This window comes from Hipposideros armiger, unplaced genomic scaffold, assembly GCF_001890085.2.
Source record: "Hipposideros armiger isolate ML-2016 unplaced genomic scaffold, ASM189008v1 scaffold_25, whole genome shotgun sequence".
Lineage (NCBI taxonomy): Eukaryota > Metazoa > Chordata > Mammalia > Chiroptera > Hipposideridae > Hipposideros > Hipposideros armiger.
In genome coordinates this window covers 3,050,392-3,065,034 of record NW_017731375.1, presented here as the reverse complement: position 1 = coordinate 3,065,034, position 14,643 = coordinate 3,050,392, and the positions used below count along the sequence as shown (strand labels likewise).

The 14,643-nt window shown below is 47.9% G+C and overlaps 1 protein-coding gene across 1 annotated transcript in view; it reads left to right on the top strand.

Annotated features, from left to right (window-relative positions):
- SLIT3 (slit guidance ligand 3) overlaps positions 1 to 14,643 on the top strand; it is a 590,035-nt gene that overhangs the window by 373,152 nt on the left and 202,240 nt on the right. Inside the window, exon 5 of the mRNA XM_019635932.1 lies at positions 9,630 to 9,701. Coding sequence (XP_019491477.1) covers positions 9,630 to 9,701 — 72 coding nt within the window. The remainder of the gene's footprint in view (positions 1 to 9,629; positions 9,702 to 14,643) is intronic.

Genomic DNA, 14,643 nt, shown 5'->3' with positions numbered 1-14,643 from the left:
TTCGAACCTAGGCTATCAGGCCACCATCTGGGAGGCAATTGAGGGTGCCCAGGGCAGCCGTTAATCACAAAGTCTGCCAAACGCACACACTGCACTTCAGAACAACCCCACAAACGTCTCCCCCCACCCCCACCACCTCCCCCTGGTGCACAAGGTTTCATCTCCTAATTGCAAAAGCTTTTTGGCATGGGGATGTCTTTGTGGAGAACAGAGGACTCAATTTGGGCCGTCTCTCTAAAGAAGTCGCGGGAACAAGGGCGCTGCTCCAATTCATCAGCAAATGCTTGGCTCCAGCTTTCGGCCAGGGGATCGATTTACATAAAGCCACTTCTCAGGATGAATTTGCCTCCTCCTATTCCCCCTGCAGCCCCCTTGTCCAGCCAGCATTAGACATGCTACTGGATTTCAGATTGACAGTGTCAGCTACGACAATCAAATTAGGGATGAAAGCCTCAGAGGGCCTGCCAGGGGAGCGGGATGGCAGGGAGGGAGGGGTTGGGAACAGAGTGTCAGCCTGAGAGGAGGATGGATTGCATGGAAATAGGCTCCCTTTCCCAAACTCCATTGGGAGGACGCATAGCTTCTAACAGAGAAAAAAAAAAAGCAAAGAAAACACTGGTCTCCATCCTTTTGAACTTGGTGGACCTCCCCACCATAACCAAGATTGATACATTACAGCAAAACATCTCACTGGCCCTACAACTTGGCAGGGGACTATCTCAGTTCCAAAATTAGATTCTTACAATCAGATGATTCCCAGAATCAGATTTCTGCATGTGATACAAGGACGCCAAAGTCTCAGTTGTACCCCCAAAGGGTATGTGGTGACAGATGCATGGACTGGAGTCAGAGGCCTGTAGCTGGAATTCTGGGGTTGCTTCCTGGACCACTTAGTTACGCAGGGAAGTCTGGACCAGAACAGGAGGCACCATTGGGCTGATAGTGAGAGCTCCCCAGTCCAGCCTAACAGAACCGCCTTGTTGCTAAATTGTGATAACCCCAGAGATCAGTGAGCTGTTGAGAAGCTCAGCCTGGCTACCATGTGCTGGGGATGATCCGTCAATTATAATGCTGTTTCATGAACACAAAGAGCCTTAGCTAGAGTTGCGTATGATAATTAAATAAAGAAAGCTTCTGTTTAGACTGGAAGCCGTGGTTAACCCTGCCAGCCCTGGAAGGATGTTGGTTCGGAAAGAGTCAAATTAAATCCTATGGCTCGAACGAGATTCTCTGCTGATAGGAAGGACGGCTGAGTGACTAGAGTAGTTCAAACCATGGTTTGCTTCCCTCAATCCAGAGGTTTCTATTTTGACAGGCTCACCTTCATATTCCCTATTACAAACCTAAAGCCCCATGGAGTCCCACATTGGGCTCTTTTAGATTGGTTCCAACATCTAAATCAATCTCCCTCTCTCTCTCTCTCTCTCCCCCTCTCTCTCTCTCTCTCTCTCTCTCTCTCTCTCTCTCTCTCTCTCNCTCTCTCTCTCTCTCTCTCTCTCTCTCTCTCTCTCTCTCTTTCTCTCTCTCTCTCGTCTATAAGTGGGCACATAGCTGTAACATCCAGCTTCTAGCTTATCCTAGAACTGCACTGTCCAGTATACTAGGCACCAGCCGTATGTGGTTACTGAGCACTTGAAACATGGCTGATCTGAACTGAGATGCATGTAAAATCCACAGTGGAACCCAAATACGTGGTAGAAAAAACGAGGTAACAGATCTCAGTCATAATTGTTTTGTATTGATTACATGTTGAAATGATAATATTTTGGATCTGTGGGTTAAGTTAAATACTTTATTGAAATTCATTTTAACTGTTTCTTTTTACTGTTGCTAATGCAGCTAATGAAAACGTGTTAATCGTATGGGTGTCTCATGTTCCATGGGACAGGGCTGTCCTAGAATTAGCAGACCTCCCCTGGAGGGGTGTTGTCCTCTGCACCTTCAGCCCTGGGTCACACCATTCTGTTGACTAGCACAAAGGGTTATTTGTTGATAATTTGGGGGAAATTCATTTAGAGGGGCCCTGCATTCGCCCAGCTACCCCCTCAGTACTTTTAGTGTCGACATCAGCCTGCTCTACTCCTTTACTGTAACCAGGGTAGTACTAATACATTTGAGTTGGTGATCTCTAGAACACCTGCCCATAAAGAGACAAAACGGGATCCCACATTGGCAACTAGTCACAGAGCAAACTGAGAACCCTCACTCCATCCGCAGCCCTTTGTAGCAGCTCGCAGCCTTCAGTCCCTCGAAGGCGTCCTCAGCGCTCTGTGCTTAAACACCAGGCCTCCACGTGTACTCACAGCTCTAGGTCTGCTGCTAACCTGGCTCTCAGTCCTGCCCACTCCCTGCCTCCCAGGGACGTCCCCCCTCGGTTGGACCCCTTCTGGGAACCTGTAGGAAGTCACCCATCTGTGAGGCGCCACTAGGAACGTCCTAATCCCAGTCAACCGGAGTCTGCCCTATGCATTTGGGAGAGTCCAGGGGTCAAGTGCTTGCTTGTCTCCTGCCATAGCTCTCGGATTCCAAGGAAGCATGTAATCACCTGTGGGCTCTTACCCTTCTAGGTGAGCCTCCAAACTGAGCACCTGAGTGGCTTCCTAACATATGGATTAGACGTTGTCATTCCCCACCCCTTCAGCCACCTCCTGCCAATCTCTCTATCCCTTAGGCATTTGCCCAACACCAGCAAGCTCACACTGAAACACAGGAGGCCTCTGCATCTTGGGCCCGAGATTTCTCCTAAAATCAGACTAGACACCCAAGGTAATAGGATGCTATGTTTGTTAACTTCCTGCTAATAAAGTGAAGTGAGTGATTTGCACTGACACACTACATTAGAGTATAGAAAGCACTTGCTTGCCCATTATCTACTTATCCCAGTTTCACGGAAGTTCAAGTTGGAGGCTAAGAGAAGTGAATTGATGCTCTTAAAGACACATGGCCTGTTATGAAGCACAGCTGGGACATGAACTTGGTACCTAACCCCATGTACTAATCATTCTACTCATGTTCTCAAACTTGTTCAAAATTTAGACTCCAGAGACCATCTCCAGGGTTTCTGATTCACTAGGTCTGAGCTGGGTCCCAGGAATCCACATCTAGATGTTTTACTGTGGAAAGTTTCACACATATATAAGTCAAGAGCAGATTATCCATGAGCCCCCTTGGCACCCATCCGTCAGCTCCAGTAAGTATCAACTCATGGCCAATCTTGTTTCATCTATACGTCTACCTACTTCCCCTTCTTCTATATTAGTCATCGTTACATCCCTAATTATTTCAGTATGTATCTCTCAAAGATAGAGACATACATGAAAGAAACCATAACCCACAATACCATATTCACATCTAAATTAAAACAAAACCAGGGACCTATATTGTTTCAGAGCCCTATCAATAGGTTCTGGCCAGGTAGTCCCCAAGTCCCACTGTGAGAGCTACCCTGTGCCATGCCAGCTCTTTATACAGATTTTTACCAACCTGCCCACTATGAAAGACAAAGCCAAAGTACCTGATGGAACAATGTTCCTTGGTGGCTAGGCACAACCTGAGGTGTGAGTCAAGATGCAGGCTTTCTTCCTGATGAAAGGAAAGAAAAAAACCAGGGAACTGCAGCTCTGACTTTTGAGGTGTCTTGGGGTTTATTTTACCTTCCTGTATGTCTAGGTGTCTGTTCCTTTGTATCTGGGGTCCATGAGAATACAAGCCCCAGGAGGATAGAAGCGTAGTTCTGTTCACTTGTGTATTTCGACATGTAACATGGTGTTGCACATAGTAGGTGCTCAATTCGAAAAATGAATTCATTTTTCGAATTGAGCACCTACTATGTGGGTGAAATAAAACTCTGAGGTGACGTGTAATCCGCCCATATTACATGTCTGAATGGTATGACTAAGACTTTTTAAATGAGCTTGTTAGAGAAGGCAGAACAGAAAGGGCTCTTATTGACATCTTCCATTCAGGAACTTTGAACATCAAGGGAACAAGCAATGTAAACTCCTGCTGCCGTGAAATATTTAGAAGCCCAACTAGAGCAGTGGGGATAATTGGTGTTTTTTTTTTTTACCCCCATTGACACTTTGACTCTTTGGATCCCCAAGATAGGTGGCGATTCTTTCAGGAAATGATTCAGCTACTCCACATACTCTCCCTGGACAAAGGATGCCACTGACCAGACACCCAGCTGCAGGCACTGGGGCTTCTTAGCTGGGACATATGCTTGGGGCTTATTTGGTTTAGACAGTGACCCAACTGCAAACATATAATCTTGCTTATTAAGATAAATTGCCAGCAAAAGAGATTTACCTTTTAAGATAAATCCTCCCTGAAGTCCACGTTGTAAAACCCCCAGGGAACAATTTTTCCTGCATGTCCGTCCCCTCCTTGTTGCATAAAATAAGCAAAACAATGTCTTTCTCCTTGTCTTCTAGAGCAGACTGATACGTCATAGTTACCATACAGTAGGAGTTGAGGAGCGGTGGGCAGGGTTCACCTTTTGTTTAGGATGATGGTGTTGAGAGGACAGGACGTTGTAGGTTTATAGATTGTCCATCAGAAATTCAGAAATCTCTAAGTGAGTTTTATTGATACCTATCGCTCCAATGGGCTGGTTTCCTCCTACTAGGCAATGACTGAGAAAGTAATCTTAATATCTATTCAGGCCACAGAGAATCAGAATGGTAACCCACTGCCCTAATCCCAGATCCAATCACGGTGCCAAATATAAATGCCTTTAGATCAGCCCCTCCTTTAGTTGGCTAATTAAGGGTTGATGGATTTTTTTGTTTTTAATGTTGCTGAAAAGGCACCTGGTTGGTCTCAGTGAGGGGCTTTGGGGACGTAGAGAAAGAAGGTTCCAGACCGGGTTGTTCAGTTTTCTTTGGTCAGTTAGCTTCCCCCTGTGGCCTCTTGACCTTTGGTCTTGGATATGTCATCTTTTATGAGTGATTTTTTTTTTAACTCTTAGAACTTCTTGATTCAGAACTGTCCTTGAAGCCTTCTTATGAATACTTGGGGTTGAATCCTGTGGGTCCCCTTTACTGACACTGGCTCCCATGTCCTGCTTCTTTGAATTTTGCTGGGAACCTCCTCAGCAATCTGCCCTTGGGTTCCTGGACTCACCTCGTCCAGCCTTATGGGGAGTGGGTAGAGCCAGGGAGTTTGCATTCCTGTTAGGTGGTCTCTAGCCAAGGACTGTTGGATGCAGGGCTGCAGATGCCCAGACCCATTGGTTAGAGACAGGGGTTCCCAGGGTGCTGAACAAATGCCCGGGCTTGACCTAATTGTTTCTTATTCCTCTTCTCCATCCTGCTTCCTCCATCCCTTTGTAGCCTCTCCCAAGAACACTTTGCAAACCCATCACTTGACTAAGTGTCTACTTCTGAGAGAGCCCAACCTAAGACAGACCCTGAATGACCTCTCCCGTTTCATCCACAGGATCTAGAATCAAATATGGATATTCCTCTCTAGATGGTAGATGAGGGACTCTTGAATCCCTCCCTCAGATTTTATCAAAAGAATATTAGCAACATTTATGCATTTTATTCTTTGCAAACTTGTAGGCATATGTCCCGAGGATAATGATAAAGGACGTTTTCAGCGATGTAAATCCAGGGCTAAATGGGGAGAAAAGTCCAAAAAATAAATGCAGCCATTCATGGAGTGTCTACAGGGTTCCAGGTGCTGCAAAGTACACACATATATCACCTCGTTTCACCCTCACAATTAACCTCTGAGGTCAGTAAAATTAAAGGTCCTACTGCAGAGGTGGGGAAACTGAGGCACAGAGCACTCCAGTAGTTTGCATGACCAATCAGGAGCTTCCAAGACCCGTTTTGTACCTTCAGAATAATTCAAGATGGATTTCTAGGAGCAAATCCCTTCTTTGTCCCCAAACTCTCACTTAACACAGACAGGACTTCCTGGTAGTGTGAATGTGAGGAGGATGAGCTCAGTGTCCCCAGTGGAGCAAAGAGGAAACTCTTGTCCTGCTCCTCCTCGCCTGGCCATATTGCCTGGTACACATGGGGCGGGTCGGCATGGGGGTGAAGGTGGAGACTGTCACTCACTGTTGCTCTGAGAACAAAGCATGCCTGACATTGCAGGGAGAGCCCGGGAAGCATTTCAAAAGCTCCGCTGCAACTAGACAACCTTTCAATCCATTTATCAAAGTGTCTGCAGTTCCCATTTCAAGGTAGATGAAGCAATAATAAATTTGCGAAGAAAGTTAATCTGTGTCCAAAGCATTTTAGTAAATTAAAAAGGGGGGTGTGGCTGGAAGGGAGATATATTGCTTCTTGCCAACTCCTATTTGACTTACTGTCTCCTTAATAAGTCCTTTTTGGTCTTGTGTTTTTGGATGGAATAATCAGTCAATTAATCATTTTCCGGAAGCAAGAAAATGCACTTTAGCTAATGCAGTTCCCCTTTCTTTGGGAGCCCTAATTATTTAAAAAGGTGCCCAAGTTCGTCACCCTCCTTCCCAAACAAGAAAGCCTTTCCCACTAGCCATCCTTTATTTCCCCCAGAAAACCCCAGCATACCTCCCACCCTACTGCAACCTCATACCTTTCATCTAATGTTTAAAAAAAATAAAATAAAAACAGCAAGTCCCCTTTTCCTGGCCACTTCCCAGCATTTTCCTTCAGGAAGGGTAAGGCGCTCAAGCCTCAACAAGCAATTGGCTGGAACCAGGCTGCAGGGTACTACAGATAGATTTTGTGATTTTTATGTTAAGTGTCAGCTGAAAATGGTGGCTGTCGTCTCTCTCAAGGATGGTCCTTAACAATAGCTCCATGATCCGGCATCACGCTGAGATAAACTCACTGCTAGGAGCCCTCACAAAGGCCCTCGAGTTAATTGCGAAGGGACAGTTACCGAAAATGAAGCACCAGCCCCGAACCCTCCTCCACGCCCCATCAGTAACACCATTAAAGCTGTCAGTCTGTCAGCCCACTGGAGGTATTTATGAAATCAATACACAGCCCCGCAGATGGATGGCAGCGGTATTGTTAACCAGAGAAAGGACACTCAATGGAAAATAAAATTAATAAAATTTATAAGCGGATTGTCATGGAGAACAGATAAATTCCCTACAAATCTACTGGTTTGCTCAGTTGCGGCCGGAGGGAAGTCACGGCGGGGAGGTGGAAAGAAAGCTGTGCTTTAAACGGCGATCCCTAAACTTGAAGCAGGACTGGGGCTATTTACAGCAAGAAAACAGTGACCAGAAGCCCAAGGGGCTGCCCCACCCAAGTGCAGAATGTTGCCTGCGTGAGCCCCAGCAACCCTCCCCGGTTTTTTCTGCTTAAATATTGCTCTCCTCTCTCCATCCCACCATATTGCAAACTAGGACCTTTGTGCAGCCACTGTTCCCTCAGTCTGGTTGGGGCACCTTAAACTCAAAGGGTTAATGCATTATTGGGTATGTGCCCCTTCTGGCTCCCGGGCATCGTTAGAGCTGACCGCTCTAAACCTCTCTCCTGTTTCTCCCTGATTTTCATCTTCAGCCATTTGCCAAGAAGTGTGGTCTGAGCTGCTTGCCAGGGCGGCCAAATTTAGCAGCCAAGCCTGGGAGGGTAGTGGGCAGAGGCTTGCTGGGCTGGAGACCAGCCCTCGCTTGGCAGAAAAGCCTGGGCCCAGTGTGGCTACCAGAGCCTTGGGTGCGGCCCAAATGCCAGGTGGAAATTGCATTAGTCTGATGACAGGACGTGGGCCCCCTTCTCCTGGAGGCTGATGGAGAGCAGCAGAGTGGCCTTGGTGACACTGCCTGACCTCTGCTGTCGTCGTGGGCTTTGTGCAGCGCCGGACTCCAGGCTGGAGCCCTGCTCATTGAATCAGGTCCAGCCGGGGGAGCCTGCAGCGGGGCTCACCGTGCATCTAAATGTGCTTACATCCGTTGCAGACAGAGGAAACTGGATTTCAAATGGGGAGCACCCTGTTATTCAGCCCCAGAAGCCACTAGTATTCGTTCTGCACCCTACCCCAACTCTAAGCCTGGCCTGACAGTGTCCCCAGGCAATTCCCCAAATGTCCTGAGTTTCAGCCAGCCGCTCTAACTGTGGCGGCTCGGCTTCTCAGGTGAGAGCAGAAAAATGGGCGCCTCTCTGCTGCTTTCTGCTTTTCCTCCTGCCCCCTTGCAAAATGATAATTTAGACGGCCCTGGTTTTGGTGGAGGATGGTGGTCTGATCTCTTTTTCCAAATATATTTGGAGTAATCCATAGTGTTTGGTTAAGTGTCCGTGGAAATCAGTGTGGGAGTGTCCATTGGTACACTCGGACTCCAGGAAAACTCAGCGATTCAAGATGTGTTTACCCTGTGACCCAGCACGTTCCCCTGGCAGAACTCTGTACCATAGGAGTAGCTGAACAGGTGTCCCCAAATTGCATGGGCAGGAAAATCCATCCTAGTGTTTCCTTAAGTAGCAAATTAATTAACTAATTAATACCCAATGTTGTGGGATCATTTAGCCATCCATAGAATTGGATGATATGCACACATTAAAAATGTTGGCATAGATGTACTGTTAATGACATGAGCATATGTTCTCAGTATAATAAGTGAAAAAACGAGGTTGTAGCAGACTATATGCTATGAGAGCCTATTGGCGCAATTTATGTAAATCACTCCTAATTGGTAACAGTGGTTATGTCTGGGTGCGTAATATTTTTATCATAATATCTGAAGGTTTTTGTGTTGTTTTCAAAATAATGGAGATACATACACACACACACACATATATATACATACATACATGTAACTAAAAATATACACATATGTGTGTGTGTATATATATATATGTATGTGATTGATATATATGATTGATTGCTCTCTGAGATCCCCAACAGCTGTATAGGAATGAAAACAAGTGCATGTGTTTGGTCTAACAAAAATAAATAAACAAAAGTGGAAAACAAAATAAAAAAGGCTGCGTGGGCCTTAGGAAAGGAGGCCGAGGCTTTGGTTCTTAAGGAAGCCCTGGCACGAGGCGTGGGTGTGAACCAGCTTTGAGACCTCACGCTTTGTCCCTGGCCCTCCGTCCTCAGCAACACTTAGCACTGCCAGCGGGACCCCCGTTTTGGATGGTTTTGTGGCAATGCCATTTGAATCCATCATGACTGTCACTAAGATGACCCAGGAAACCCCCGGGGATCTCTGGGAGCTCTGAAGAAGTGGAGACGGCCATTCCCTATCAGAAAACCAGGATGGCCGGCTCCGTTCCAATCCCAGAGGACAAAGGCAGAGAGTCCCTGAGACAGGGGAGTTGGAGTGGTGTTGCCCCTGCAGTGGGGGAGGGACCCCGTGGGGGAGGAGGGGCAGGGGGTCGCCTCTGGGAGGTGGCAAAACAGAGACTTGGGTACAGTGTGCGCAACAAAGAGCCCAGTCCTGGCTCGTGGCCTGGAGGTGTGAGACCACCCACAGAGCCCGCCCTGGAGGCGAGCTGCTCGCGCCTGGAACCATTTCAGCAAAGGCCATCCCTAGAGGAACAATGTGGAGGCTGGAGCAGCCTGGGGCCTGAGACTAAACAGTCCCCCAAACAGCCTCCAAGGGGTTTTGTTATCATAATGAGATGCAGATAAAGCCGGCCAGCGGCTAACGGCGGTGTGCTTCTTCTCTCCTTGTTTAGAGACCTGAGCGAAAACCAGATCCTGGGCATCCCAAGGAAGGCTTTCCGCGGCATCGCCGACGTGAAGAACCTGTGAGTAACGTTTCTGTGGCTTCGCTGCAGATGTGGCTCTCTGGCCAGAGCAGGGGCGAGGGGCGAGGGACGGACAGGAAGGCAGTGTCACCGTCATGCACTGCCTCAGCCAGGCGCCTTTGAGACAGACTGAGGCATGTGTTTAAGTGGTTTCCAGGGAACACACGTCGAATAACCGGCAGCTCCACACAGTCCTGTTCTCCGTTTATTCGTCCCCAAGTAGACGCCTTAGGTCTCAGACCTGGGGCAGAGCCTGGGCCAGCAGCAGGCCTGTGGCCTGCGGCTCCGCTCTCCTTCTCCCAATGTCATTATCGTCCCTAAAACTGGCATGGTAGCCTGGTGGGGATGTTGATGCAAATGAGAAACTAGTTTAAATCCTCACTGCCTCGGACATAGTAAATGTTCAGTAAGTGGGAGACTTGGTGGTGATGAAGAAGATGATGAAGATTATGATGGTGAAGATGTCACTTGTTATTAGAATCTTGTGAGAGAGCACTGGGGCTTGTGTCACAGGACCATGGGGGCCTTAGCCAGAGCCACTGCACGAGGGGCTCACGTTTTTTGTCTTTGTTTTCGAAATAACTATTGAGTCACAGGAAGCTTCAAAAATGGTAGACAGGTCCATACACTCTTTCACTCAGTTTTTTTCCCAATGGTAACATCTTATAAACTATATTATAATATCAAAACAAGGAAACTGATGTTGGTGTAATTTACTGACCTTATTCTTCAGATTTCACAGCTTTACACACACTCGTGTGTGTGTGTGTGTATGCACATATGTGCACGTGCATGTGCGCGTGTGCACTTGTGTGTGTGTGTATGTAGGTGTGTGTGTGTGCGTGTGCATGTGTGTGTGCATGCATGTGTATGTGCGCACACGCAGTTCTGTGTAACTTTGTCACGTGCAGATCCCTGTGCCCGTTGCTGCCATCAAAGCAGGACTGTTCTGTCCCTGCGTTTTTTAACTTGTCAGATAACCTGTGTTGCGTCCTACCTGGCCTCTACTGTTTGCTGCTTGTTAGTGACCCCTAGGCCCTGGACTTCACAGGCAGCGTGCCTTCGGAAACTTCTACACACACCGCTGTGTCCATGTGTCCAGAACATGTGTTGAGAGATGGGCACAGAAGGTCCGGCTGGTGTGAACAGGCATTTCTGCCCACTGGCCTCCTCCACAGGCGCACACTCAACGTGAGAAGCCTTGAAGGAGGCTTTTTAAAGCTACTTTAGCTGTCACTTCTTGGAGTGTACTGGGGAGCTGATGATGGCTTCCAGATAGAAGCTATCTGCCTCTCCTGCTGCTGAAAACTTGGCGGAAAGCTTTCAGTGTTAAACATGCAAAGCACACAAGAGGGCAGAGGCACCTCGGGTGAAGGGGGCAGGGAGGGCTTTGTGAGGGGCTCCCAGACGGGAGGCTGCCCACCGCTTCATCTGGAAGTGTTTGCCCAGGAGAGGAGAGGGCGGCTGGAGCAGACAAAGCCTCAGAGAAAGTGACTCAAGATTGTGCACATAAACCAAAACTAAGAGGCTGTGTTCAGCAGCACCCTGGGAAGGAAGGCAAGGCAAGAGGGGGACCTAAGAGTCTGTAAAACCTCACAGTCCACCGTGAGAAAACTAAGGCCCAGAGAAGGGCAGTGGTGAACTCAAGGGCAACCAGCTTCTTGATGATTGAGCCCCAAATGAGCATTTTACATGTGTAAGATGGTGTATGTGTCAGATCTCATGGCTTTCATTTTCCATGGGCCGGTTAACAACAAATTACACACACACACACACACACACACACACATACATATGTATATCTATGTATATAGTGATGATGTGTAAGTAGAACTGTAATTACCAACTACATTTTTTATTCTGAAGAAAGTGATTAAATCTTACAGTGTCCTCAGTAGTTGCGGGAGAGTTTGGAGTTTATTGTTGTTGTTTTCCTTTAACCTCACAAAGGCCTCAGGAGCTAAAACATTCAAGATTCTGCAAACACAAGCGCCTGAGTCACTCAGAAACTCCTGCCCGGCTCTCCTTGTCCAGGCCACGCCACTGTGTATCACTCAAGGGCCTGAACAGTAAGGGTTTTCTCTTTGGTTTATACCCAGTGTCAGCATACGATCCTGGGGGGAGAGGAGATGGGAGTAAACTCACTGCTTAAAGGGCGAATTAGCCAACAAAACTAAAGACAGGTTGATTACTTTACACTTCCAATCAGTTCAGCCCGCACACATTGGTTGTTAGCCAGAACCTATAAGGCCCAGGAGTATAATTCCTGTTCTCAGGTACCTTACAGTAAAACTGGGGACAAAAAAACCCATGTGCGTACAAGAGAGTGTTTTGAGATTTAACAGTCCGCTATGCATGGTGAAGGGCTGCCAGAACTGAGGGAAGTAGCGTAGCTTTAGGCAGTGTTGCCTAAAGGTTAGCGTCCTGGCTGTGGCGCCGGATAGGTGTATGCCTGAGTTCCAGCTGTCCTGTGTACCGACTCCGGGGCCGTAAGATCATCACTTGACACTTCTGAGCCTAGATTCCCTTCACTATCAGATGAGGCTAGGCACTGGCCTTGACCGCCTGGGGGTTTTGTGAAAGTTAGTAGAATAACACGGATGAACACCAGTACTATGCTTGGCACATAGGAGGTATTTAGAAAATTCTAGCTACTGTTACTGCTGTGCTGTATTCCTTTGTTGTTGTTATAATCGTGAAGACTGGAGCTGGTCCTGGGTGATCATTGGCATTCAGAGAGTAAACAAGGCAAACCTGTGTGCGAAGTTGGCAAACCTGTGTGAGATGTGTTTCAAGGGACACACAGGCACCTCGTGGAAGTGGGGGCTGTAGGAGGCAGAATGGTAGGTGATGAGGTTCGAAGGACAGGTGGAGGCTAGGTGGCGGCGAGCCTTGCCTGCAAGGAGTATGGACTTTAGATAGACTCGAAGAATGCGGATGGCTTCTGACCTGGGGAAGATCGTGATGAAAGCGTCCATTCTGGAAGCAGGACTAGGGCCGGAGGAGGGGGCGAAAGGAGAGGCTGTGGTGGGCCACGGGGTGTGGTCCAATGTGCGGGATCAGGGCCTGGGCTTGGGGGGCAGCCTGGGAAGTGAGGGGAGGCGTGTGTGGGGACCGAGTCCCCAGAACCCATGAAACGATGAGGTTTCGGAAGCCAGGGAAAAAGAGGCAGAAAATGGTGGCTTCCGAGCTCCGACGGTACAGAGAATGATGATGGCAAATTCTCGTAGTCATCCATGCATGCAGCCATCAAAATATTTTCTGAGCCCAGTAAATGCCAGTTTGGGGGGAAAGCACAGGAAATAAGATACGTAGATCTGTGAGCTCTGCCTTCTTGCAGCTTCCACTCCACGGAGACTCAAAGGTCAAGAGGAGGAACGGGCCTGAACATGAGTTGGGTGTGAAGCGATGTCAAGTCTTTCACGGACACTGAGGGTGGAGCTTCCTCTTTGTGTTCGGAAACTGGTGACTGACATGCCACCCTGTCGCTGCTTGTGAAATGACTTTGGTCTGTGGGCCTCAGCTTCCATGTTTTTACTAAGAGGGGGTTCCACTAAATAACCTTATAGCCTTAAGGGAAAAGGTGGTGCGAGCGATTGCAGATACAGGCCCAGAGCTGAGGAGCGAGTTCAAGGAGGGGAAGCGAAGCATCTGGGCAGAGGCAGTAATTGAAGTTGTACATTTAAATATGTGTCAGTGCATATAAAATAGGAGACACTTTGCAGAAATTAAGTTTGTGTAAAGCCCGTTAAGGAAACACTCCTCCTCCCAAACCTCAATTACCCGCATGTAGATTGTCTCTCTTATGAGTGACGAGTAGCACATTTTCAATCTCAGGAATGTGTGTCCCTGTCATCCGTCTGGAAACCCCCTCCCAGGCCCCGAGCCCCGACCATCACCTTGCGTGAGCCTGGGAGTGTAACATTATCCTACCATTACTTAAGCAAAATAGGAGTAGAAGATGAATTGTTGGACTATCAGGCTGTGAAATGGCTGTGGTTGGGCCTGTCCGTGGTACCATATGCTTCAGTAAGAGGAGAAAATCAAGGATTGTCTATTTTTTAAAATAATTTTGTAGTTTTGACATGGATTTTTCTTTGCTTCTCCTGACATTCCCGTTCAAGAAGGAAGAGTGTGTTATCCCCACTTTCCACATGATGAAACTGAGTTTTGTTCAGCGTGTGTAGTTTGGTAAAAGTCAGCGGACACAGTTAGGCCTAGGCCTCCCCACCTAGCCTGCCCTTGGTAACACACCCAGCCATCTTTGGGACTCTATTCATAGACACGTGTGTCTACACAGATTCCTCCCCACTCAGCCATGAAGCAGCAGGAAGAAGGCAAAGGAACCAAGGGGGCTGCTAGCGGCCGGAGGCCTGATTCGCGGAGGCAAGCAGGCAAGCGTGCGGCTTTTCTCAGAGCCGAGAGAAAGGAGGCAGGCCTGCGCTGCTGGAACCGCGTGGGAGTGGGGAGCCCCGGTGTAACAGAAGGGACGTGGTGCCCAGCCCCCCAGGCTGTGGAAGGAAGCCCCTAATTGCTCCTGCTTCTCCAGAGAAGAAAGAAAGTAATTAGCTGGGGATCCCGCTCTGTGCAATTACTAAAAGCCAGTTTTATGGGCTGGTCCCACTCTGCTGCCTGTCTGGAACGGGGAGAGAGTGGTGCTATATTTAAACAGAGACAGGCAATGCATGGGCAAATTGGTCTGCAGGAACCGGCACTCACTCGGAGAGACTGACCTGTGGATAGACCAACGTTTGATGCACCAGCATTCCATGCCCACTGTATGTAAATTCTGTGTGGATGCTAGACAGAGAGAGAGAGAGAGAGAGAGAGAGAGAGAGAGAGAGAGAGAAAAAAGACATAGAGATAAGAAAAAAGAGAGATGACAAGTCACAATCCAACAAAGCATAAAAAGAAAAAGACAAAAACCAGTATAGATTGTTTT